The 27,538-nt window shown below is 43.1% G+C and overlaps 1 protein-coding gene and 2 long non-coding RNA genes across 3 annotated transcripts; 2 read left to right on the forward strand and 1 right to left on the reverse strand.

Annotated features, from left to right (window-relative positions):
• Positions 1-4,095: 4,095 nt before the first annotated feature.
• Positions 4,096-18,596, forward strand: LOC128316076 (uncharacterized). Its single transcript, XR_008299522.1, has 2 exons — positions 4,096-8,945; positions 14,772-18,596. It is a non-coding gene; the product is annotated as an uncharacterized LOC128316076 (long non-coding RNA).
• PROX2 (prospero homeobox 2) lies at positions 11,939-23,848 on the reverse strand. The gene is made up of 5 exons (XM_027066174.2): positions 21,623-23,848; positions 20,451-20,462; positions 17,538-17,639; positions 16,313-16,507; positions 11,939-14,857 (listed from the first exon to the last, which is right to left on the reverse strand). Exons 1-5 carry the CDS (start codon positions 22,937-22,939, stop codon positions 14,672-14,674), a joined length of 1,812 nt encoding a protein of 603 aa, XP_026921975.1. The 5' UTR covers positions 22,940-23,848; the 3' UTR covers positions 11,939-14,671.
• LOC113601385 (uncharacterized) lies at positions 20,418-27,538 on the forward strand. Its single transcript, XR_008299521.1, has 3 exons — positions 20,418-20,617; positions 24,452-24,615; positions 24,705-27,538. It is a non-coding gene; the product is annotated as an uncharacterized LOC113601385 (long non-coding RNA).

Consider the following 27,538-nt stretch of genomic DNA (forward strand, 5'->3'; position numbering starts at 1 on the left):
AAACTCAGCAGCTTGGTAATTAAGTCTGTCAGTAACATGATCCCAACTACTTCTCCAGCTTCTTCTTCCACCCTTCTTACCACATGCACACTACACTGTAGGCGCTGTCCCTAAAATTTCCTGTTTCCTTTAGAAATTGTATCTTAAGGCCCAGCTCACATGCTACCCTCTACCTGAAGCTGTGTTCTTCCTGATCTTCCTGTTTTGCTCCCTCCTTCCAGCTCTCACAGGGTTTTGTTTGATTTGTCCTATGATCTCTCGCTCGCTCGCTCGCTCTCTTTTGCATGTAGCTTTGGTATATTTAATTTTTTTAGGCAGAATTAACATACAGTGTTAATATTAGTTTCAGGTGGGTAATATAATGATTCAACAGCTCACCACAATTAGTGTGATCACCATCTGTCACTAAACAGTGTTATTACCGTCTTATTGTTGATGAGGATGCTAATTGACGGAGCCACTGTGGAAAACAGGGAAGTTCCTCAAAAAATTAAAATAGAATTATCCTATGGCCCGGTAACTCTACTACTGGGTATTTACCCAAAGAAAATGGAAAAATAGATGCACCCCTGTGTTTATTGCAACATTATTTACAATAGCCAAGATACAGAAGCAATCTAGGTATCCATCCGTAGGTCTATGGTCTCCTCTCAATTTATCTTTCTAGTGGAGTAGCTTATATACCTGTCTGTTCTTTCTTCCCCATCCCATTCTTTCTTCCCATTCCCATATGCAAGCTCCTAGAGGGCAAGATCTATATTTTGCTCCGCTTCCATCCTTGTAACACCTAATATGCAATACCTGTCATGTGTAGTTGGTGCTCAACAAGCATATTTAGAGTTGATGTGATTAAATTTAAATATAAATTAATTCATATGTATAATTCACAGAACTCTAATTCTTGAGTTTGCTTTTTCACTGCCTCCGTATCTTCCAGTTGGTGGTATATCCATAAGTATTCTATAAACCAGGCATTAAAATTCAAATACCTGCTATGGACAGGAAGATAAGTGAGAATTGGCCAATGGTTTCATAATGGCATGTTCTGTTCTTTCGTCAGGAACATACATGTTTGGTTCTTTCATCAGGAACATACTTTGTTTACAAACTAGACATGTAGGAATATTCTTCATTCTCATGGAAAAATGTCCTCTTTCTAATTTTTCTTGAAACATTTTTCACTGTGTATCTTTAGTTTTCCCACATTTAGTAGATGTATAAGTACAAGTGTTCATTTTCTTTATTGTGTGAAAAACAACAATGGAAGCAGAATGATAATGGTACCTGACTCTCAGCCTGGGGAGGCAGTAGGGCATGGCAGGGACTGGGATGATGCAGGTACTTGCCCTATCTCAGGAGACAGTTCTTCTCTAGCCAGTGGTTGCCATGAAGCAAGGTAGACCAAATGTTACCAGATGAAGATAAAGTTGAAAGCTGGATTTTTATGTGATGTAGCCTTTTCAAAATACTATGGAGACCACATATTACCAACAGGCCATCATTTTGGGACTTCTGACATACACCATAAAAGATGTCTGAAAGACAATTACTGTAAAGAAGATGTCCATAGGAGAAGAAACATCAGGTTTGCTACATACATAGTATGTAAATATTTTGACCAGTACCTTGTAACTGATATTTTGGAACGAGCAATTCTGTTTCATTGAGGCAGATAGCAATACGTACATATACATAATACACTGATGCTGAATTTGCAGTAGGTTATTTTTTGTCCACTGCTTGCTGTTACATGGATGCATGTATTTTGCCTCCCCCTTGGGCACATCCTTTCTGTGCCTCCATTTATCAAGATGGTAGGTAAGCACCTTGTGTGTGCACAATTCAATAGTGTGCACGCACCTATCCCAGAGAAAGAAGACAGCAAGAATTCCCTTTGGTTAAGTGGAGCAGCTGAGCAGCCATACTCAGATGTGAATTTAACCAGAATGTTCTGCTCACAACTCTCCATTGCTTCCTACTATTTCTACTGGGGAAAGAGGATGAATGTCATTAAAGCTTCTTTGTTGGCACCTGTCAGTGTCAAGGTGGGTATACTTTTGCTATGTTTGATTTCTTAAAGTATGTTTTTGGGCATTATCTTTTTCAAACCCATTTCAGCCATAAAGTACGAATTCGTTCATTCTTATCATTTAAAGAAATTAAAATACTACAGATAATACTAGAACCCCTATTGAGCAACAAACCTTTTGGAGGTAATTACTGTTATCATTTTGGAGTGTGGCTTTCCAAACCTTTTTCTGTGCATTTATACACATATATATGTACTTATAAGGATATAGTTTTATTGTTTTTTTTTACATGAGTGATATTCTTTACATGTTGTCTGCAGACCCTTATGTCTGTGTATACATATATACACACACATACATATATATAAATATACATATGTGTATGGGTATATTCCATAATATCTGTATAACATAGATTATTTCTCTTATTTGTGACAGTTTTTCACTGTCATGACAATGTTGCCTTGAACATTCTTGTAAATGCCATTTTGGGACATAGTTTCAAATTTTCCAGGAAAAATACAGAAGAATTTAATTATTAGGCCATAGGGAAACAATTCTTCCTTTTATGTCCTCCTAATAATTTTCTGTATATGTGTTTTAGAAAGAGTCCTAACTAATGGCTGGTATATCAAAAGAAGTTCTTTTCTTGGTATTTTAAAATCCAGGTTTTTATGCTGCTCTCATTTGAATTCAGTCTTTTGAATAAATTTAGAATTGATAAGGATAAGCAAAATAAGTTCAAAGTAGACCTACATAGATCAAAACCATTAAGCTTTTGGGAATAGGTGCTGTTTCAGTGGTGGGGAAATTGTCATTTGAGAAGATTATCTCTCTTAATCATGAAGTTGTTTTTTCCAACTCTTTCTCTTCTTCCTTTGGAATTATGACAACTGGATTCACAGGTGCTATGAAAATATCTTCTCACATTACACATCTTGTTTAATACTAGTTTGAAAAATCCTGGAAAATAACAGGTTTTGATACTGTACCCTTGCTTTAAAAAAAAAAAGTATTGGTTTGGTGAAATCTGGAATACCCACTTCTCATGAGAGTGTCTAGTTCATTTTTTTAGGTATGAAAACTTTTATTAAAAGGACATTCTTTACATGAATAACTAATATCAGAAATGAAAGGGAGGGGCCATCACTAAAGAGCCCATAGACTTCAGACATTAAAAGAGTAACAAAGAAATACTGTGAACAACTCTTTGCCCACAGATCTGATAACCTAGATGAAACAGACCAGTTGCTTAGAAGACACAATCTTGCAAAACTCAAAAAAAGAAAAAATAGACAATTTGAATAAGCCTGTATCTGTTAAGGAAATCAAATCAATAATTATTAACCTTCAAAAACAAAAAGCACCAGACCTAGATGGGTTCACTGTATCCCAGGATACAGGAAGAAATTATACCAATTCTCTATGATCTCTTTTCAGAAGATAGAAGCAAAGGGAATACTCCCTAGCTCATATTATGAGGCCAGCATTATCCTGACATCAAAACCAAAGACATTACAAGAAAAGGAAACTGCAGGCTACAGACTTCTCATGAATATCTATGCAAAATTCCCTAACAAAATATTAGCAAATTGAATACAACAATGTCTAAAAAGAATTATGCACCATGGCCAAGTGGGAGGGTATGCAACATTCAAAAATTAGTTAATGTTGTCCTGCACATCAACAGGCTAAAGGGAAAAAAAAAAAAACACATCATATAAACAGATGTAGAAGAAGCATTTGACAAAATCTAATACTCATTCATGATAAAAACCCTCAGTAAACTAGGAATAGAGGGAAACTTCCTTAACTGGATAAAGTGTAACTACAAAAAGCCTACAGCTAACATATTTCATCATGTTTAATGTTCCTACTAAGATCAGGAACAGGCAAAGATGTCCCTTCTCACCATTGCTTTTGAAAATTGTATTGGAAATCCTGGATAATGCAATAAGACAAGTAAAGGAAAGAAAAGATAGATTGGGTAGAAGAAATAAAACTGTCTTTGTTTGCAGAAGACAGTACTGTTTATATAGAAAGAAAATCCAAAAGAATCAACAAACTCCTGGAGCTAATAAGTATAGCAGGGTTGCAGGATACAGGGTTAATATATAAAAGTCAATTGCTTTCCTATGCACCAGCAATAAACAAATGGAACTTAAAAACAATACCATTTATATTACCACCCCTAAAAATAAAATACGTAAGTATAAATCTAACAAAATGTGTGCAAGATCCGTACGAAGAAAACTATAAAACTGTGATGAAAGAAAGAACTACATAAATGCAGAGATAGTCCATGTTCATGGATAGGAAGAGTCAATATTATCAAGATGTCAATTCTTCCCAAATTGATCTATAGATTCAATGCAATCCAAATCAAAATCTCAGCAAGTTTTCTTGTGGATATTGACAAACTGATTCTAAAGTTTATATGGAGAAGCAAGAGACCCAAGATAGCCAACACAGTACTGAAGAAGAACAAAATCGAAGGACTGATATTACCTGACTTCATGACTTACTTACAGAGCTACAATAATCAAGACAAAATAGACAACAGGCAGAAATAAATGGAACATAAATGAGATCCCAAAATAGACCCACATAAATATAATTAGCTGATCTTTGATGAAGAAGGAAAGGCAATACAGTGGAGCAAAGATGGTATTTTCAACAAATGGTGTCAGAACACCTGGACATCGATATGCAAATAAGTTGAATCTAGACACAGACCTTACACCCTTTACAAAAATTAACTCAAAATGGGTCATAGAACTAAGTGTAAAACATAAAACTATAAAACTCTTAGAAGATAACATAGGAGGGGTGCCTGGGTGGCTTAGCTAAGCGTCTGACTTTAGCTCAGGTCACGATCTCATGGTTCATGGGTTTGAGTCCCATGGGGCTCTGTGCAGATAGCTCAGAGCTACTTCGGATTCTGTATCTCCCTCTCTCTCCGCCCCTCCCATGCTCCCACTGTCTCTTTCAGATAAACATTTTTTAAAAAAGGAGAAGAAAGTAGAAGAAAGAAGGAGGAGGAGAAGGAGGAAGGAGTGAGGAAGCAAGAAGAAGAAGAAAGGAGGAGGAGGAGAAGGAGGAAGGAAGGAAGGAAAAGGAGAGGGAGAAGAAGAAAACATAGGAGTAAACCTAAATGACTTTGAGTTTGGTGATGACTTTTTAGATCACCAGAGACACAACCCATGAAAGAAAGAATTGATAAGTTGCAAATTAAATTTTCTGCTCTATGAGCGACACTGTCAAGAAAATTAAAAGGCATGCCACAGACTGGGAGAAAATATGTGCAAAATGCATATCTGATAAAAGACTATTCTCCAAAATACTCAAAGAACTCTTAAAATTCAAGAATAAGAAAACAACCAATTTAAAATTGGGCCAAAGACTTTACCAGGTAGATCACCAAAAAGATATACAGTTGGAAAATAAGCATATGAAAAGATGCTTCATATCATATGTCATCAGGGAAATGCAAATGAAAACAACAAGGTATCCTCACATACCGTTAGAATGGCCAAAATCTAGATCACTGACACCACCAAATGCTGATGAGGATGTGGAGCAACAGGAACTCTTCTTTGTTGCTGGTGAGAATGCAACATGATGCAGCCACTTTGGAAATCAGTTTGGCAGTTTCTTAGAAAAGTAAACATACTCTTACCATATAACTCAACAGTCATGCTCCTTGGTATTTACTCAAAGGACTCAAATACTATGGCCAATAATAATCTGAACATGGATATTTATAGTAGCTCTATTCATAATTGCCAAAATTTGGAAGTAATCAAGATGTCTTTCAGTAGGTGAATGGATAAATAAACTGTGGTACATCCAAACAATGGAATATTATTCAACACTAAAAAGAAATGAGCTGTGAAGCCATCAAAAGTCATGGAGGAAACAAATGCATATTAATCAATGAAAGAAGAATCATATACTACACACTATGTAGTTCCAACTATATGATGTTCTGGAAAAGGTAACAATGTGAGGACAGTAGATATTAATGGTTGCTAGGGTTTAGTGAGCAGAGAGGTTTTCCAGGGCAATGAAACTATTCTGTAGGATACTATAATGATGGATACATGTCATTTACACCTGTCAAAACTCATAGAATGCACAACACCAAGGATGAAACCTAATGAACACTATGGATTTTAAGTGATGCTGATGTATCAATGTAGTTTTATCAGTTTGTAACAAATGTACCACTCTGATGGGGGTGTTAATAATGAGGGGGCCTGTGCTTTTATGAAGGCAAGTAATTTTATGGGAAATCTGTGTATCTTCTGCTCAGTTTTGCTATGAACCCAACATGACTAAGTCGGTTGTTAAAAAAACAAACAAACAAAAAGTACTTCGGGGAGGTTTTATTTTTCATAAGAGTCTTCTGCTTTCACTACATGTGAATCTGAGTGTGTCAGTAAGGCCTCTACAGGATTTGAAAGGCATTCCTAAAAGTTTATTGTCAGGGAAGCATGCTGACATTGGAAGCCTTGAACCAAGAATTGGTAAGGTTCTGGTTGAATAATTGTGTAGATTCCATAAGCATAGGATTACTCTTTATGTGTGCATGTTTGGAAGAATTACAAAATACGAATAGTGCTCCATGTGAAGAGTCATATGCTAGAGCAGTTAGTTATAAAACTTGACATGTAAGAATTACCTGGGGATCTGTTAAAACTCCAAAGGCTCAAGCTATATACACCTCATAACAATTAGAATCTAGAGAGGTGGGACTGGGGCACCAGTAATTTTTAAAAATTTTTTAAAGTTTATTTTTTTAGTAGTCTCTACACCTAGTGTGGGACTTTGAAATCACAATCCCGAGATCAAGAGTTAGATGTTCTTCCAACTGAGCCAGCCAAGCACCCCAGCACTGGTCATTTTTAAAGCCCACCAGGGAGTTTCAGTGTGCAGCAAAGTTTGAGAACCAGAGTTCTAAAGGAAGTGTTTAATTTTATTCCATCTCCATATGAAGATAAGTTCATTAATAATAATTCCCAAAGGCCCTGGTCTGTTAGTACTTTGCAGGTGTGGAAGATGTTGGAGGTGTTGGAAGGATACTTGTTAATAATAATTTTTTAATTTTTATTTTGAGAGAGAGTGCACAAGTAAATGCATATATGAGCGGGGGAGGGACAGAGAGAGAATCCCAAGCAGGCTCCGTGTTGTCAGTGCAATGCCCAACGTGGGGCTCAATCCCACGAACTGTGAGATCATGACCTGAGCCAAAATCAAGAGTCGGATACTTAACCGACTGAGCCACCCAGGTGCCCCAATAGCAATAATAATCAATAAAACTTATTAAATGCAAAATAAAATCCATAAGCCTCAAAGAGTTAATGCAGTTTCCAAAGGTGTTTGACAGAAAAGAAACAGTCTAGGCACAGGGAGAATCTGGCTTATTGGGAGCAAATGAAGCCAAGATTTTAAAATGTCTTTTAATGTGAAACACGTATGTGCCCCTGGGCCTGAAAACAAGCCACAACCTTCCCAGTTGTGGTGAAGGTTCCTAACAATAGAAATGAGTTGCGGTACAATGTTATTTAAACTGAAAAGTTCTGAGGAGAATTTTGATTTGTAGAGGAGGTCACAGATGGGAGAAGACAAGTGCAGAGGGAGAGGCTATTTTTCTATGACTCAGATTCTGATTACAAAGAGAGCAGATTTAGCTGCTAGTTCTCATTATCTGTGTATGCAGAAGAGAACCAAACAAGCCTAACAAAATGAAAATTGATATTTAATCACAAAGCTAGAAGGTACCTTATTAAATTGACCTGCTTTGGTATTGAGATAATTAGTTGTGGTTTTAAGTGTCCTTATGGAAGCACTCTCATTCATGGTGGTGTGGGCTTCTGTTTGCTTCTTGCTTAAGGGACATCAGTTCTTCAATAGAACTCTGTCAAACATTCTGATGCTACATGGGCTGTGTGGTTTTTGTTTTAAATTTGTATTTTAAAATAATCATAGATTCATAGGAAATTGCAAAAAAAAAAAAAATGTGCAGGGAATTCCTTATGCATCCTTCACCAAGTCTTCCCCTATGGTAATGTCATATAGAGTTATGTCTCAAAACCGAGAAATTGACATTGGAATACTCCACAGAGCTTATTCTGATTTACCAACACTCATGTGTATGCGTGTGTGTGTCTGTGCATCTGTGTGGTTCTACGCAATGTCATCCTGTATAGTTTCATGTAACACCACTGTGATCAAGACACAGTGTTCCACGTGGGGTTTGAAGAACTGTAAAGGGATTCAGAATGAGTCACTTTGCTTGTGGTCCCACCAGCTTGAGTTCAGGACTTTTTATTTTGGGGGACTGCTGCTTTGTGGGGATAGGTAGCATAGCTTTTGCAACATAAAGTGACTTTTCTTATGTGATCATCATTAAAGGTGTGTTTCTCAAGGACTATGTTTTGAGGAAGAAAATCATGGTCACTTTATGTGAAGGAAGTGAAATGGTAAATTTGTACCCCAAAACATAAAATCTGTTAGTGGTCTTTATTTTGGGGGCAAGTCCACCGATTCTGGCATAACAACAATGGACTCAATCCTAGAAAAGTTCCTCTTCTGCCAAGTTTTAGAACATTTGAGGCTTGTTCAATAAATGGTGCAACTTTCTAGTTCCTGAAACAGAAGACTGTCGATCCCCCAGAGAAATGCCCTGGTATGTTTGAAGTGAATAGGTATGATTCTACAATAAAGAAATGGAAAGTCACTTAATAGCATCTTCTAAGCATTGTCAACATATTAAAATCCGCCTCACTTATGTTTTATAGGTAATTGCTGTCTCCAGAACTTAAGGATACATAATCCTATCTACTATTTACATGGCGTGAGGATTTTAATTGTCTCTGCACCTAGTATATCAAAACTAAGGTGCTTAGGAATGTAAGTTCAGTGTCATTAAACTTTTTGTTCCCAGGATTTGCTGATAAATCTATAGTCTAGCAAAACCGTTTGCATGCGTGGTTTGTTCTAACACCTGCAACCCAGTCTTTCTTGGAAACTCTTATTTCTGACATTATTTTTAGCAAGAGTTCTAGAGGAGAGAAGAGTGCTAGAGTGGGTTGGTTGGAAAATTCTGGTGGATCCAGCAAGCTCAGCTCTGATGAAGTAATGAGATATGTGATGAGAAGTGAAATGTCTAAACATCAAGATAGTAATTTGGCAAAAGCAGCTTTGGGGTGTTTATAAAAAGAATACATCCCACTAGATGTAACTGTCTTAGGGGTCTTAGGGTCTTAGGGATTTAAAAGAGTAAGACTTCAACAAAGCATTGTCTCCTAACACTGGATTTGAAAAAGTCAGTTTATTTGGGAACAGAGTAGCCAAAAAACATTAAGAGCCTTAAATTCTGAAAAAGATAATCACAAATCCCACATTCATGAAAGAGCAGAGGAGGAAGATCATCATTAATGACGATAAAATGAAAAACAGAAAAGAGGCCAGATTACTTGCAATAAAAAAGTAAGCTTATCTTTATAGAAATGTGCTCCTGAATATAGATTTTAAATGTTAGGAGAGGAAAACCAAGGTTGTGTCAGTATGTGCTCCCCCTACACACCCATCTAATCTTCTAAGGAGTGGAATAACAAGGATGGTTTGAACAACTGTGCAGGAGTTAAGAAAATATTCAAGCCAAACAGTCTATTCAATGGACATTGAGACATCCCCCAAAAATATTTGTGAAAGATGGCAAGTTGAATAGTTTTAGAAATAATGTCTTAGTCACTAAGCTTATAGTTAGGAGGGTGTCAGACTGCAATGTATTGGCCTGTAAAAGACAAAAGCAGGTCAATGTCTTTGGTAACCAACTAGCAAATAGCAATAGTAGTCATGTCATGTGCCAAGTAAACACGTCAACATAGGAGTATTGTTATAAAGAGTAAATGAGGGAATGCACAGAGACTTTATAGCACAAGGCTTTTTTTTTTTTAGCTGGACTTTCTTTACCTCTCAGAAAACATTAACATCTCAGTTTGAGGCTAAGTTCTATGTTGTCATCACAGGTATTAGTGCATTTTACTGCATGGTTATAGTAAAAACAAAATTCAGAGTATGTTTTACATCTATAATGTCACACATCCATGCCATTCTTAAGCTAAGACTTCTTTTTCAGCTGTGGAGCAGTACAAACTCATGACTTTGCTAACAGTTCATGACTGCTGTGTAATAACATGCACTAGGAATGTGCTGTATTATTTTACCTAAACATGTATTATTTTACCTAAACCTTAGAACAGTGCTGTGAGGTAGGTTACTATTTTATCTCTATTTTACAGATGGGAAAGCTGAGGCAGAGAGAGTAACTTGCGGAGGTCCATAGCTGGTAGGTGCTTGAGCCAGGATGAAACCACGCTCCAAGGCTCATGCGCTTTACTGAAGTCTCTTCTTAAGGAAGCTATTGGTTAAGAGAGAAGTGAGGGTGGGAGTGGGGCAGCAGATTAGATACCTGAGGATCAGGTAGGGAAAAGGTTAGGGTACAGACAACATTCTTGCCCAAAGCTAAATTTCCAGACCAGAAGCTGTTATAAAGGAATAGGAGTCTGAGCCACAGCAATCAGTAAATGGAGGGGATGGGGTGTTCAAAGGGAAGACTAGGACCTAATGCATGTTTGAGGGGTGACTGGAGAATTTGGAAATAGCAAAACAAATCTGTGAGCATGAAGGGGTGAGATTGTAAGAAACCAAATGACCTGAAAGACTCTTGGTGAAGGAGGAGCAGATTCTTCAGTGAGTAGGTGGATGTGTGAACTGGTGAGGCTTGGGGTGGATGTTCCTCTACTGTTTTCATTGTCTCAACCTGCCCTCGACATTTCCTCAGATATTCCCATCTTCCTCTAGAGGCTAACATCTAGGAGCTTGAGGGTTTTCTTTTTAGTATGACTGAGTATTCAACTCCTGCATACTTAGGTTTGTATAGTCTGAGAGAATTACTTCAATAGGAATTGTATACCCCTGAAAAATACACTGCTCATGAATTATCTTTTTCTACAGGTGAGCACTTAATACATATTTTTCAATCTCAGGTACCGTGATCTACCTCCAAGATACAGTATGCATTATTAATACTCTCAAATAGGTAATCAGAGCTCATTCCTTACAGTGTGTGTTATATGTACTTGAATCTGACCAAGAATGTCTTTATAACATTACTTTCATAAGAAGTATTACGTTTGTTATATTTTCACAAGCTTATGTTTTCCCCCCAGAGCCTCAAGTCCTGCAGCAATTGTTAAGAGTTGTAGAGCACTTCTCAAATTCAAGTGTGCATAATTTAATCACCAGCCTGGTAGAACTATAACTTACTTTAGCCAACGCGTTCTTCATCCCTCTCTTACCCATAACTCCCTCATTATTGTTTTTTATTTCTCAGTCCTGAGAAAATGAAATTGCATTATGTGAAATCTATGCAAATGCATAATAGAGTTTCTATAGAAAACATCAAAGGTTTCTTTAAATTTCTATTTTGTTCTGAATGCATACATCATAAAACTTGATCTACTTTACAGAGCAAAAAGTTGAAACTACAAAGAAAAGAATCAGAATCAAGGATTATGAAAATTTAGATGATATCATCCAGGAAACTGCTTACCAAAATTTTAGCTACTTTTATAAGGATTTTTTAAAAAGTATTTTCTAGCAGCGCCTGGGTAGCACAGTCAAGTGTCCAACTCTTGGTTTCAGCTCAGGTTTGTGAGATCGAGCCCTATGTCAGGCTCCCCACTGACAGCACAGAGCCTGCTTGGGATTCTCTTTACCTCTCTCTCTGCCCCTCCCCCCTCTCTTTCACTCTCTCTCAAAAGGAGTAAACTTAAAAAATATTTTCTAAAGGCATATGTAAAAGTTATACGAGAGATGTCTTGTTTTAGATTTTTTTTCCTGATGATTCTGTATTTTGTTACTGAAAACAAAGACCTATAGATCTCCATGTAGTAATGGGGCTGAGGTGCAGAACCTTATTAAAGATTGCTTTGTTACCTCCACCCCATATGCTTTGCTCTTCCTTGGATGCAAAGGAAACAGTTCAGGCACCATCAATATGCCTGGGTGGTGCCTTTGTCCTCCTCACTGTGCAAATCTGGTTTGGAGCTGGGTGTACCTCTTTGAAGCCATGTTTGAAATAGGGTTCCTAGTGAACCTTTTCCTGCATGCAATGCCAACTAACTGCCTACTTTTACTCATTAATAGGGCATTAATTCCCCAGTGGTGCCAAAATCATAAACCACACTCCAGGTCCTACTGTCTACCCATGAAATTAGACTAGATCATTAGACATAAAAATATGTCTACCATTGAAAGACTCTGAAAATGTCTAATTGGGGAGAGAACAGTACCCACATATACCTTAATGGAAAGAATGGCCAGATCTTTAGCATTGTTATGACAGCTAAAAGAACTTAATAACCGGCTCAGAATGTGTTCCCAACAGAGAAAGAGAGATACTTGGTAGAAACAGAAAAACATAACAAAGATAGAATTCTTATGTTGGCAGGCGTGTATATTTATACATTCTTCTGTGTTTAGGTCAGTGGTTAGAGAACACTTCTGGAAGGACTGTAGTACACAAATGTTTTCAATTTGAGCATGTACATTTCATCTAATTGGTCCCTGGGACAAGGTTCACTGCCCTGGATGTGGCGTGGCTAAATCTTTAAAACACACGCTAATGAATTTCAGGTTTGGGACAGAAAATGGCAGCTCCATATCAGACACTCATGTGAACTTGGAATTGTTTCTCATGAATATCTTCAATAGTTATTGAAGTGGGTTCTTCTGCCGTCTCCAAACACAGATAACTGTTCTTGCTCAAGATACTCCGTGCTTGCCTACTCTTAAAACTTAAATTTGGCAGATTCCTTCATTTTTGAAGGGAAAATTCTGGGAGAAAATATGGCAAAGATCATCTGAGTGCAACTGGATATATCAAAGGGCACTTACAAATAACCTTAAAGCAACCTGAAGATTAGTTTGGGCTGAGTACATCTGTTTTGTTTTTCCTCTCAGCTGTTTGAAGTAAGGGAAAATTCTAAAGAAAGTTCTTTATTCGTACCTTTTTTTGTTGATACATCTAGTAATAGTTTAGGGATTTTATCTCCTCTGATCCAGCCCACCCAAAAAGTCAAGGAAGTGGGGTAGTTGAATATAGAAACTTGTTTTATGTAGATGGGAAACAAGGAAGCTAATGAAGTCACAGACATCCCTTATTCGGAATGACAGAGCCTGAACTCTGTAGGACACCCCACCCCAGCTCACACACCTTTACAAAGACTTGGCTCTGACTAGCTCACAGGACAGATGCAGTTACTCAGCTTTGCACATGTCTCGCCTGTATACTCAGAGTGCGTCACAATTTGTATTGGGCCAGTGTGTGTGTGTGGGGGGGGGGGGGGCATTGATTTCATGAACTCCTGAGTCTGTGAAAGATTGGCCATGGCCTGTACTTTCCTTATGGAGTGGGAGAATTTCTGTTTCTGTGTGTGATGCTGTGTTTCACCCCGATTTATGCCATTCATTGTGAGACTATGCACAGGCTGTACAGATCTCCTATCTGGACCTCAGTTCCCTCCTTCCTAATTTAAGCTGGGTGGGCCAGAATCTCCTAAGGCCCTTTCTAAGCTTCCAAGTCTGAAGTTCAGTTTCTTCTGCACGTAAGAGGCTGGGCATCAGTTGCATCAGTCAGCTAGAGAGTAGTTGGGCTGTCCTGCTGATAAACTCCCAGCTGATGAATGAATGAACAGCAACACTCACGTCCTACAGAAAGTTTGCGTTGGGCATGCTGGAATGCGCCTGGAAATCCTGGGTGATGAAGCACTCCTGAGTGCTAGGCAGGGCTTGTCAGATGACAGCGTCCCAGCAGTGCTGGATACTTCCTGGCCATGGTAGTCTGTTTGCAATCACAGAGCAGCATGAGGTGGTCGAGCATGCAGTCTGGCTTCGGAAGGGCTTGGGTTCCTCCATACTCCTGACCGTCCCCGCCACCCCAAATGCCCTATCTTCTACTTTGGCAAGTTACCTCACAGCTCCAAAGCTTGGGTGTGGTTGTTTTTCAAATGAAGCTAATATCTACTTTTCAGGGTGAAAAGCTTAAAGCTAATGTATTTGAAAGTGTCTAGCAAACAAGTGGAGCTCGATAAATAGGTAACTAAAACCAGCAATCTGTAAAAACCCCACAAAAGGTAACTTTATCTGAAAGCCAAGTTGGGGAAAACACTAGCCTTTGTGTAGTGAGTAACATTTCACAGAGTACTTCAGGACTTACTATCTTTTAATCCTCACAATCTGGTTTTACAGACGCAGTGATCCCAGCAAGTTCCCAGGGTCACAACACCCAGAAACAGTGAAGTGGAGATTTAAGTTCTGCTTCCAAACTGTTGTGTTCCTTTTACAGTATGCTACCAACATGCCGTTACATGTGGTTGATATATTTTATAGTTGAGATTAAACCTCTGATGATTCTGAAAAGGGAAATAAATGATCAGAAATGGTACTAGTGCCTATGTTGGGGGGGGGGGGTTCTCCCTGTGCCCTTTTTATATGACTACAGCTGTACTGACTGCCATTTAAGACAAACCCAGGAAGACCTGATCAGTTGCACCTCGCTTTGTGAGATCTTAATTCCGAAACAGCTCCTGGGGGTAGCTGGAAGATTTGAATATCTCTGGGATGTCACTGTCCAGTTTCGAAATAATTTTATAAATGGGTTTCTTCCAGGAAGGATCTGAGTCTTTCCCTGCGGAGACAGCCCTGAAGAACTCCTGTAACGTCAAGCTGGCGATTTCCAAGAAGCAATCCGGGACCTACATTCCCAAAGAGACCCACAAGAAAGAAAAGACATGAGGCTCTGAAGCACCGACACCATGTAGATCTCAGTGCTGCCTGTTCCTGGGGTGGGCTGATAAGAGCATCCCTGCTCTCCCGGCCCTCGACTTCTGCAGCCCTCAGAATCCCCTGCTCTCTCATCAAATACAAACTTTAAAACGATGGTACCCATGAGACAGCCCTGGGAAAAAGCATATTAGGGACACTCCTTATGGAGGAGAAGCTGATTCTACTAATGGTGCGTTTTCAGTAAATGAGAAACGGACTCTGATCGAAATTAAATCTGTGGTTCAACGAAGGTTTTTAGTATTCTCTTCCTTAGTGCCTAATGTGGAAAGGTATGCGCCCAAGTTTACAACTGTTTTCCTCATCCCACCATCCTTTGGGGTTGGATCCAAAAGACTTGGAACCATTCCTGCTTCCCAAGTCAAGCACCAGGTTGAGGGGGACTCAGTATGTTCCAGGCCCTGACACAGACTGGCATCATAAATGACGGGGAGTCCCACAAGTCCTCCAAACCCAGTCTGGCCCAGGGCTTGCCACCACCACATGCCAGATGGCCACCCCACATGCAAAGATGTGGCAGCACCACCCTCTCCACACACCCTGACCCCACGGGCCTCAGAAAGGAGGCTCAGGTTCTGACAGAACATCTGGTGAATACCAGCATTCTTCCCCTTTGTTGGAAGTATTAGAGTCACGTGAGAGGGGTAAGGCGAGGGAAGGGTGGTCCGTGACCTGCAGAACAGAATGCCCCCCCAGCAGAGCTGTTCGCCGCACACAAGGAAATGCGTGTCTAGATTAGGAGTACTCACCGGTGACATCTAGGCCACTTGCTCACCCTTTACACCTTACCCTCTAAGGTGCCACCAGTGTGCCTTCACAGAGGTCCCCAAAGGACCCAGAAACTGGAGTACTGCTTATTCATTATTTCCAGAGAGAGAGAGGATCTGAGGTGACTTGTCGTGAAAGGCCCACAAATAAAACTGATCAAGTGAGAATAAAGAATGAAATGATGAAATGAACAAAAATTGTCGTAAAGATAACGGAGGCCAAGTCTGGGTGCGGCAACAGCGTAGCATGTAGTCGGATGCCTCCTGACACTACGGGGAGAAGTTCCACAAGTTACGGCCAGTTGTAATTACAGAGTATCAACTCTCAAATGGCACAACACCCGGCTGGCTTCTGCTTCCGTTTCAGATGAAAACTGGCTGTACATTCAGCTTGTGATATCTACGTGTTGCCTAAAAGATGTTGAATCTCATCTGTGTGGGTGATACAGAGATTGGCCCTAGGCTGCCCTGGCTCTCGGTGATTTGCGGACAGACACGGAAGGAGGTCTTCTCGAAAACTCAATCACAAAGGGAAGGCACTCATCAGACCTCAAGGGACCCATAGTCTGGTTCCAACTGTCAGAGCTTGATTTTCCTTACCTCAAAGTCATTTCCTTTGTTATAGTGCATATTGAGAGCTCGAAAAAGTTCTGAGTCTCGGAGTACCACCAGCATTTTGGGATTTGTGACACCATCTGAAATCGCTTGCCGGGCAGATTTTTCCATTTGGATGTAATAAAACTCACGAAAGTTGCTGAACCACTTGATCATCTGGGAGGTAATGCAGCGGTTGAACTGTACAAACAACAGGGCCCATCAGGTCGGATGTTTGCCATGAGGTGCTCAGAGCCAGAACTCTCAGCCTCCATTTCAACATAGGGCTTAATAAGGATGGCTTCAGCCACCATGAGAAAGGGCTTTCTTTAAAAAAGAAGTCACAGCCGTTTTCCTAGCCTTTTCACTTGTACACAGAAAAATCCAAATTAGCTATAATGCCGATTAGAAAATACTGTTTTGATGTACTTACTATATTTATGACTTTTTTACCCACGAAAAGATTTCCATGGTGTCTACTGTGACTTTGGGAGGGTTTCGGGTCAAAGCCAGTGTGGTACCAGCTTCTGCTGCACCTGGGCAGGTGGCACAGCAGCCCCAGAGCTCTCTGCCGAGTCAAGGGCAAAAGGAAGGGATAAGGGTATAGAGCAGAGAGCAGGCCATTGCAACCTTGGAGTTGCAGAATGAATCGAAATCAGAGCTTGGTGCAGGAGTCAACCAAGCAACCGAATATGAGGGAAAGATCTGGAAAACACAAAGAAGTAGATTCAAAGTATTAGCTGCCCTCTCCCAACACCCAGGGTAAGGGAACAGGCATAGTCTGGTTCCAGCTGTCAGAGCTTGATTTTCCTTATCATCATGCTTGATGTCTACATACCTTCATTCAGTGTTGAAATACAGCAATTTGAATATAAATGTGACAATGTCCAACCCTTTACGTATTCTATCTTTTTCATAGTCTTCCCCAGCAGAGATAAAACACTAGGCCAAAAATGCCATTTACTTATGTTTCTCTCTCCCCTCCACCCTTCCTCCCCATGGGTTTGTATACCTACAGGTCAAAAGCTTAAAATTCAGATACCCAACCTTTGTGGCCCAAAGTTATTCATACAGAGTCTCAGCCCAGAACTGGGAATTGTACCGATCCCATCAGCAACATGAAGGGGACCTGAGGTGCACATAAGATGACCTAGGACTTGCCTCCCACTGGGCAAAACCATTCCCTCTTGGGAGTTTTTCAGAGGCTTTCAGAGGTGAAGAATGACTTTACCTGGACATCAGGGAAATAAGCCTTCAGCAGGTTGGAGCTGGGGTAGCGTGTGAAGAAAAACATGAGTTTGGCCTTCTTCAAGTGACCAGGATTTAGGCCCTCCTGGATTTATCTCAGCGTCAAGGAAAACTAACACCGCTTTATCACGTGATTTTTATCCGTTAATCCAAATAATGACTTGTCCTGTTCCTGACGGTTTCTTTTTTTCTTTTGTTTCATTTTTTCTGGGCGAATGGTGTATTAGTTCCATTCTTCTGTCTGATCAGATAAGCTCTTTCTTAGGGCGCCTGGCTGGATCAGTCGGTAAAACCAGTGACTCCTGATCTCGGGGTTGTGAATTCAAGTCCCACACTGGACCTAGAGCTTACTTAAAAACTAAGAAAAAAGCTTTTGCTTTCCAGATGCTCAATACCATATATGTACCGTAAATTTGCAGAATTCAAAAAACATTTTGAGTGTGAAAGTTCTACAGCCTTTATGACATCAAATACAGTTTGTTGTACTTTGTGTGTGTGCTTTCAGAACAGGATGGGGAAAGATGGCAGGTCTGTCCCAGATTTCAAAGCCCCACGTAGAGATTTCATTCCCCTTCTGGGCCTCAGTTTCTTCATCTGTAAAATGAGACAAGCCCACTAGATGGTCCCCATTCTATTCGCAGAGCTCCCTTTGCAGTGTTTAAGCCAATGAACACCTAACCTGCCTGAGTACAAGAGCACAGTTGGCTCCAGCTCAGGAAGCTTGAACTTCTCGGCTGTGTCTGCTCCTCATTTGCCTGGCAGAGCTTCCCTCACCCTTCCCAGTTCAGCCCAGACACCCTTCCTCTGTGAAATATTTCCTTGCTGAATGAGGCCTTCCTTACCCTGGGCTATCAAGGCTTTTTGTACAAACCTCTGTTGTAGCAATGACCTCCCTGGAATTTTTACTGCATGTTTGTCTCCCCATTTAGACTGTGAGCTCCTTGAGGGCAAGGACCTTATCTTTTCATCTTTGTATTCCACATGCCTAGCCCGGTGCTAGGAACATAGTAGGTGCTCAATAAATGTTGGTTGGATGAAGGAATGAATGAGTGATTATATGGTCAGCCTTAATCCGTACAGAAATATGGAAATGATATTCCAACCCATACGTCACTCTGAGAACAGATTGCTTCCCCTCTAACAAGAGAAGGGAGCTGTGTTGTGACTGCCTGGCACCAGCATGGGAAGGAGATAAAGGTTCTTGCACGAGAACACATAGCATTCCCAGGGACAGTCCTGGGGCTGGGTGAGAAGCATTATACAGGGTAACCTTGGCGCTCAGGTCGGAGACCTGTACCTTTAGGACGATTAAGACTTCTCAGTAGGACATGCCAGTTTAGCCAAAGGAGACTAAACCAACTGATTTTCAGTTACAACTGGCCCTGGCATCCAGGCTGCTGCCCAGAAGACCCCTGCCCTTGCCTCACTGGACCAACTTCTTATCCTTCTTAAAGGCTTACAAATGCTGTGGAAAGAATCCTGGATTTAAGAGTCCAAAGACCCAGTTTCAGATACTGATTTCGCCACCTATTAGCTGTGTGATCTTGAGCAAGCCACTTATCTTCTCCGGGCCTCATTTCTAAAATGTGAGTATAGTAGTTAAAACTTGTGCTTGGGTTTGAATCCCGGCTCTGCATGTGTCTGTCTTGTGACCTTGGGCAAGTTAGTTTGCTTCTCTGTCCCCGCCTCCCAGATACCTGATCTAGAGTGGCCGCTTGAGGATTGTGACGTAACACAGGCCCACAACCTCTTATCCAAAACGCCGGGCCAAATGGGGTTCGGATTTCAGAAGTTATTATTTTACAACGGTAATATGGTGCATAGACCATACGTCAGTTAACGGCCAGAGCAGGGGCTGTGGCAGCAGTCTGCAATCCAATACGTTAACATTGCCACGGCAAATTGGAGGACTATTTACACTAAGTGGGATAGTCTATAAATAGCCTCCAACCAGTGCAGGTCGGGTTTTGCCACCAAACATGTTCCCATCCACCTTAGGGGAGAGAAATCACAGGGATGTTCAGAGCTCCGAGTTTCAGAATGGTGGCTAAGTGCCGGTGGACCCTCACTTGTGAACTGTTGGCCGACCTCAGGGAACGGGCGCAGCAAACGCTGCCCCCTACCGTCTCATCACTCCCGCTCTACCTGTCTCGTGGGTTGTTGTGGGAATATGAATGGGTGCTGGCGCTCGGTGGCTTTCCCGGCCGACGGGAACACATCTCTAATGCTGGAACATAGGCAACAGGGATGAGGGGACAGTTGGGGAACCAGGAAGCTGCCTGGGAGCCCCAAATCTTTCCATGCAGCCAGGCCCGGTCGATGGCCTCCCCAGCCTCCCCAGACTCTGAGTCCACTCCTCATTTTACAGAGCGGGGCTAGGCACGCAGTAGGTGCCCCCAGAAATACCAGCATGCTCCTGCCAAGGGAAGTACAGCAGAGAATCTTTGGGCTCTGAGTCCTTCAGGCTCTTCCACCACCGCCTGACTTTAACAGGGAGTCTTAACCAGTGGCCTCTTACCAAAGGCCCAGACAGGTAGCCTTTGTCAGCCGGGGCGATTTCCTGGCAATCTCTACACCTCCAAGAAGATTTCCTACTGCCTGACGAGGCAGCAGTGGCCGGTGAGGTGTTCTTAGCCTTGGTTTTATAGTCAGTCTGGCCTGCCTGGGAAGCACGCAGCGGTGCCCAAGAATTAGGGGTGTTTCCAACACCCGTGACAGGCAGAGGGCGCTCGTGGCATTTAGGACACAAGAGCCCACCCTCTTGTGGCAGTGAGCTGGTCCCACCCCATCCTGTGGCCATTAACACAATCCACCTACCCCCCCCAACCCCCCTACCCCCCCACCCCACCCCCCCACCCCCCCGCGCCCTCTGCCAAGAGGACACAACCGTTCATGCCTGGATATGCAGCTCCACAGATGCGTTGACCTCTGGAGGCCGAATTACAGTCTGCTTATGAGAAGCAGCGGTGTTGAGCTCAGCTCGCTAAAAATGCAACATCCAAAATAATGTCGTCAGGAACTTCACTCCCACGAGATGCTTGCTGGAAGAGGATCTTTGGTCATGTGAGTCTGAGGCTGCATACATTCTCCTCTTAGAGCTTCACATAGGACATCAGCATGTTAAAGCCTCTAAGAAGTCCCACAAACTACCCAGTAGTAGAAATAACCAGTGTTTAATAACCAGTATTTAAGTAACCGGTAGAAATAACCTACCCAAGCTGCTTTCTTCCTATTTACCCAAGCTGCTTTCTTCCTAATTTAACAACTATTAATATCCTGAGGGAGGGTTACTCTGGGCAACACTATTTGAAAGAGTGGAGTCTGCCTAAGGGTTGCAAAGTTTTTGCAATAAGATCCAGACCCCTACAGCCCAGCCTGGGCCCCTCAGTCCTCCCCTCAGGGGCCCCCCTTCCCTCTACATACCCAGCCCCCAAGCTCTGGTTCTCTCAGCTGCAGCTTAGAAGCTGTTCCTTAAACTAAAGGCTTCTTACCCCTTCCAGCTGCCTCTTGAGTCTAGTCCCTCAGGAAAGCATCCCCTTTTCCATCTGCCTCAGAAGTTTCTAGTCGCTCATAGCTTCCCTGTGAATTACCTAGACAATGCAGGCTTTTCTGCCTGTGCAGCCAAGGGATTGGGGGAGCCATGCTTCAGATGAGGTCATTCCCTCTCTCTGTTTAGCTGTACAGGCCGCTGACAACCGAATTATGGGGTTTTTCCTTCCATAGAAGGAAGCCCATATTTTGGAAGCCCATTTGAGTTTAAAAACAAAACTCTTTTAGACCCAAAGGAAAGAGTCAGTAGTGGTAGGATCCAATGTGTCCCAGAAGAAAGTAAATGAATCTTCCCAGTATCCTTAAATCCCAAAATGTGGCTGCCACTTTCTCAGAACCTAAAAACTATGAGCCCCAGGGAAGGAAGGCCTGGAAGCGACAGTAAGAAGGCCGCCAGGGAAGCAAAGCTATTTAAAAGCCATGGAGTTATTTGTCCCCACCTCCCTTCATCTTCCAGATTTCCCATTTCTCTGAGCTGTGGCACTGAGAACCTCAGTTACTAGTAAAGGATATGTGGACTGAAGAAAATGGAAGCACATCCGGGGCACACTGCAGGCCGCCCTGTTCCACCTTCACTGAGGGAAGAAAGGGCAGTCTTTCCAAACCGGGGGAAGTGAAGGGCAAGGGGTACTGCTGTTGGCTCAGAACCGACGGTCGCAATTTGACTGCTCCCCAAGGTCGCAGGGCAGACTCTGGGGAGGAGTGACTTTGGGAAGATGAATCTTGGGGAAGACTGCTATCCCAGTGGTCACTGGGTCCATGACTCAGTAGCTGGCTAAGAATCTGATTTTCCTGGATGTGGGAAGGCACAGTCAGAGGACAGTTTGCTGGCCGACCCTGATAGGGTCTGGGGATCATTCTTGAAGAGACAGGGTACCTGGGAGGATCTAGAGGGTTGGCCAATGATAAGTTTCGCAACAGGACCCCAGTCTGTGGCTGGGCCCTCCTGGGCAAGGTGGCAAAAGGAAACAGATCTTTACAGATACCTCTCTCAGGAGGCGAGGGCTCACTGCTACCCTCTGGCACAAGCCCCCGGAAGCTTCTACCCAGCTGGGTCAGGTGGCCCGGTGGATCCAAGAGTACCTTTTGTAATACTGAGTCCACAGCTTGGGACACGGCCCCGGTCAATTCTTTCCTCAGAATCTCCAGCAAATCCTGTGCTCCACAAGGAAGGCACCTGGGCTCCTCAGACTGGTATTCGACTTCAGACGCTCTGTGTTTTTCTTTCCGGGAGAGGTCCCCACGGGAACCCTGATGGTGGTGATCACTGTCCATAGCCCAGGGCCTAGATCCATAGCCCTTCCTCTGCTTTACGCTTAGAGGGCCCTTGTCCATCTCAGAGCCTCCTGGGTCCTGAGCTGCATCCCTGGGCTCAGCAGCCTGCAAGATGTGCTTTTGCAAATGCCTTAGCTGTTGCTTCAGCTGATAGAGCTGTTCTCTTACCCGAGGGCCCCCTTTCCTGCTGCCATGGTCTCCGACAGGGCCCGGCTTCAGAGGGCCTTGCTGCGTGGGAAGGCTCTGCTTCCTCTTCCGCTCCTGGGCCTTCTCTGGGCAATACGGACTGTCCCTGGCTTGGGCATTGCCTGGCACCAGAGCATTAAGAGAGAGGCACATGCCTTGGACAATGGTCTCCACTCTGGCCCTCTTTGCTTGGATGTTCTCATCGCAAAACCAGTCAGGGTCAGCAAAGCTAGAGCTGGGGACAGGGCTCCAGGGAAAGTGGGGGTCTCCGCCTTGCTCTCGGGGGGCTGGGCTTCTTTCACCTTCCATACAGGGTTCTGCCAGGTGGGAACAGGCCCGGGACAGAGGAGAAAGCAGGCCAGAGTTTGGGTCCATCCCCTGGCTCACAAGGCTCTTGCTCAGAAGGTCGGTTGTGGCTCTGTGAGGGAATTCTTTCTCCCGATGTCCTCAACGAGAGGGGTACCTTGAGGGAGCTGGGGGTTCCTCCTCCACACTCAGAAAGATGAGAAGCAGCTGTCAAGGATTCAGACTCTGATATGCCAGAACTCACAAATCTGAGTAGACTCTGAATTAGAGACAGGGAGAAAACAGCGTATGTGATTTTGAGCAGTGCTCTTCAAACTTGCATGCGCAAATAACCCAGGGATCTTGTTAAAATGAAGATCCAGATTTAGCAGGTCAGGGCCGGGGCAGAGATTCTGGATCTCTCACCAGCTCCCATGAGATACTGTGCTGCTGGGTGGGACCCTACTCTGAGGAGATTCCCAAGAGGGATCCTTCAGGGAGGAATTGTCTTGCTAGGGCATAATTATGATAGAATTATAATAAAGGTAATAGCAGCAGCTAACTGCACAACTGGCATTATGCCAAGAACTTTACATCTATGACCTAATTTAATTCTCGTCACAAATCCCTGAGAATGTTGTCATTCTCACTTACGGAAATAGGCCCAGAGAGGTTGAGTTACCTCCGGAAGGTCACACAACTAGTCAGTGGCAGGCTGGAGTCAAAACAAGGTCTGTCTGATTCAGAGTAACCTTCTTAGTGCCTGCCACAACAGAATCACCCAGGGCACTTGTTAAAAATAGCAAATTCAGGGGGTGCCTGGGTGGCTCAGTCGGTTGAGCATCCGACTTCGGCTCAGGTCATGATCTCACGGCTCGTGGGTTTGAGCCCCGCGTCCGGCTCTGTGCTGACAGCTCGGAGCCTGGAGCTGCTTCAGATTCTGTGTCTCCCTTTCTCTCTGCCCCTCCCCTGCTCATGCTCTGTCTCTCCCTGTCTCTCAAAAATGAATAAACATTAAAAAAATTTTTTTTTAAAAATAGCAAATTCAGTAGCCCTCACCAGCCCTGCAAAATCAGAATCCCTCCATCCTGGGGGGCAGGGGAGAACCTGCATTTGAAACAAGCAAACTGAAGTTTGAGAACCAGCTGTTTGACCACTACACTGTCCTGTTCCTAGAAGAATCAGATCAGGTATTCATTGCTCACATTCAACAACTATTTCCTTAGCTCCTACTGTGCATCAGGCCGTCTTCTGAGCACTTGGAGCGACGGTGGAGGACAAGACCAGCAGAATCCTGCTCTCATGGAGCTGGCCGTCTCCCCCGGGGAGAGAGAACGAACAAGTATATTTTCAGGTCGTCGTGATATCTGCTAGGAAGAAAAAGCACAATAAGGGGTTGTAAATTGGGATGAGGGTGTGGGAAGAAGGAGGCAGCTAGTTTAGAAAAGGCTGCCTAAAGCTATTTTTCCCCCACAAAGTATCAAAATACACTGTACTTTAGGAGGCCTCAGATAGCAAGTTTAAGGGCCTTCAAGTTTACAAAACATTCACACGTTACCTCATTGCACCTCACACCAAACTTGTAATTCTCCCATTTTACAGATGAGGAAACCAAGGGTCAGCAAGGCCGCAGAGTGGCTCTCAGTTACTGAGATTCCAAATTCTTTGACACAACCACACTTCAGCTGCCTCCCTGCGGATGGAAAGACCCGTATAAGAGACTGACTCCTCTGTCTGCCAAGGGGATGCTTCCTTTCCTCAAAGAGGTACATTCATGTTTCTCCTCTACAAATTCCCACTATCCTTTTGCTTCTCTCTCTTTTTTTTTTTTAATGTTTATTTATTTTTGAGACAGAGAAAGACAGAGCATGAGCAGGGAAGGGGCAGAGAGAGAGGGAGACACAGAACGTGAAGCAGGCTCCAGGCTCCGAGCTGTCAGCACAGAGCCCGACGCGGGGCTCGAACCCACGAACTGTGAGATCATGACCTGAGCCGAAGTCGGACTCTCAACCGACGGAGCCACCCAGGCGCCCCGTCCTTTTGCTTCTCTTGCATAAGTCCTTTCAGGAAAGGGTCCACTAGCTTCGTCCTACTTTTGATCTAAAATTTACCTGGAATTCTCTACCTGGGGCGAAACGTGGCTCTTCTGTAGCCGCTGGATGTGGATATGGACACAGCCTCCACCCGGAGCTGCCAGACCACCAGCAGACACAGCTGGCACAAGCCCGCCCTGAGCAATGTCCCTCCTGGTGCCCGGGGCCGAGGGTGGGAGGTGGCGGTGGCTCCAGTCCGTCGCAAGGAAAATGCCACTGGAAGAAAGCCGGGTTCGTGGGTCGGAGTACGTAGAAGGATTTTGCCTTGAGTGAGACACTTACAAATTACTAAAACAAGACAGATAACTTGCCTAATTCATGTTAACTTTAAAAATGTATCCCAACCGTTTGGATGGTTTACCACCTCTTGGAGAGAGAAACATTTTTTAACTTCCTGTGATCATTTGACGCGGAATATATATTATTTGTATAATAGGAGAAGTTATTTTTACATTAGCTCTTACCATCTGCTAAGCATAACCCAATCACTCATTAAGCTTCCGTTGGCTGTTTTCTAACTAATGATGACCACTGAACTGGCAGAATTGATATTTGAACCACAGAAACTCACCATAATACAAGCTGTGTATTTTTTCAGTTAAGTACCTTCCAAAAAGAAGAGGGGATTGGTTATGGTTATCCTAACTGCTGAGTGAACATCTCCTGCTTAAATTCGACATTTTCTTTTTTTTTTTTTTTTAACGTTTATTTATTTTTGAGAGAGAGAGAGAAAGAGTGTGAGCGGGAGGGGCAGAGAGAGAAGGAGACATGGAATCGGAAGCAGGTTCCAGGCTCTGAGCTGTGTCAGCACAGAGCCCGACGAGGGGCTCGAACTCACAAACCGCGAGATCATGACCTGAGCTGAAGTTAGACCCTTAACTGACGGAGCCAGCCAGGTGCCCCAATTCAACATTTTCAAACACAAACTCTGTAACTGCCCCTCTGCTTCAACTCTCACACTACCTATCTTGTTTAAGCTGGAAGCTGGGAGTCTCTCTGACTCCTCCCCGGACCACTGACTTGGTCTGGTCACTTATGGTCAAAAAATGGCTCTGAACCACAGTCCACTGCTTTCCCATTACCGTTTCTGGATTCAGGGTTTCAACTTTTTACCTAGACAATTCCAATACCTCATGACTGGTCCCCCAGCTTCTAGCCTTTCCTCACTCTGGTCCTTCTACACTCATTCATTCATTCATTCATTCATTCAACAAACGTGGCTCAAATGCTGGCAACAGACAAAATCCTCTGCCCACGTGGAGCTCACATTCATGCAGCGGGAGCCAGATGGCATAACATACGAAGTTAGTAATGGAAGGCCACTGTGAAAACATTAGCCCTTGCTCCGAGATAAATGAGGAGCCACTGGAAGGTTGTAAGCAGCATGACCTGACTTAGTTTTAAAAGGATCATTCTTCACTGGATGGAGAATAGGCCGGGGGTGGGGGAGCAAGGGTTGAAACAGCCCTAGGAGGCTCTAGGCATCTAGGCCTCCAGGCAGTGACCTAGATGGTAATCACAGAGATGAGGTGTCTTGGACCAGGACGGTAGCAAAGCATCAGATCCTGTATAGATGTTGAATGTGGAGCCAGTGGAATTTGCTAACAGACCAGATGTGGAGCGCAAAGAGAAATAAAGTGTCACTGATGATGACTCCAGCGTGTTTGGCCTGAGTGAGTTGAAGGATGAAATGGCACGAGCTGAGTCAGAAGGACCATAGAGGAACGGGTTTGGTGAGAGATATCAGGAGCTCGGTTTTGCATGTTAAATCTGAGACAATTATGAGACAACTAAATGAAGATATTGACAAAGCCGTGGGGTAAATAAGCCTGGGGCGTCAGTGGAGAGAGATCTGGACTAGAAATAGAAAGTTGATGGCTGTCAGTATGTAGATGGATGAGCTCCGAGGAGTGAGTGTAGACAGAGAGGAGGAGGGGGCCAAGATCCGAGTCCTGGGACATAGCAGCATGAAGAGTCTGGGGTAAGAGGGGAATCAATAAAGGGAGCAAAAGGAGGGGCACCTGGGTGGCTTAGTTGGTTAAGCGACCGACTTCGGCTCAGGTCATGATCTCGCAGTTTGTGAGATCGAGCCCCGTGTCGGGTTCTGTGCTGACAGCTCAGCCTGCTTTCGATTCTGTGTCGCCCCCTCCCCTGTTCACACTCTGTGTCTCTCTGTCTCTCAATAATAAATAAACGTTAAAAAATTTTTTTAAATAAATAAAGGGCGCAAAAGGAGCAAGCAGTGAGATAGGAAGAAATCTAGGGGTGTGTGAGTTCCTGGGAGCCAAGTGAAGAAAGTATTTCTAGGAGCCGGGAGAGGTCAGGTTACACAGCAATTATTAGTAACACAGAGGCTTTCAAGATCTTGATCAGAGCCGTTTCGGTGGAGCCCAGGGAGAAAAAACCTGGTTGGAGTGGATTTACGGCAGAGGACAAGAGGAGGAATTGTTGACATTAACTATGACACCTCTTTCAAGGAGTTTTGCAGAGAGGAGAGAAATAGGACAGTGGCTGGAAGGAGAGATGGGGTCAAGAGAGGGTTTCTCAAGATAGAAAGAATAACAGCATATCTATAGGTTAATGGCAATGATGCCGT

This window comes from Acinonyx jubatus, chromosome B3, assembly GCF_027475565.1.
Source record: "Acinonyx jubatus isolate Ajub_Pintada_27869175 chromosome B3, VMU_Ajub_asm_v1.0, whole genome shotgun sequence".
Taxonomy (NCBI): Eukaryota; Metazoa; Chordata; class Mammalia; order Carnivora; family Felidae; genus Acinonyx; species Acinonyx jubatus.

Excerpts from the sequence above, each read along its gene's own strand:
- PROX2 (XM_027066174.2), bottom strand. The coding sequence starts at position 22,939 with ATGGACCCAAACTCTGGCCTGCTTTCTCCTCTGTCCCGGGCCTGTTCC. Across the intron at positions 16,508-17,537 it reads CTTATTTCCCTGATGTCCAG|TTCAACCGCTGCATTACCTC; the intron begins GTAAAGTCATTC and ends TTGTTTGTACAG. Across the intron at positions 14,858-16,312 it reads ACAAAGGAAATGACTTTGAG|GTCCCGGATTGCTTCTTGGA; the intron begins GTAAGGAAAATC and ends TTGGGAATGTAG.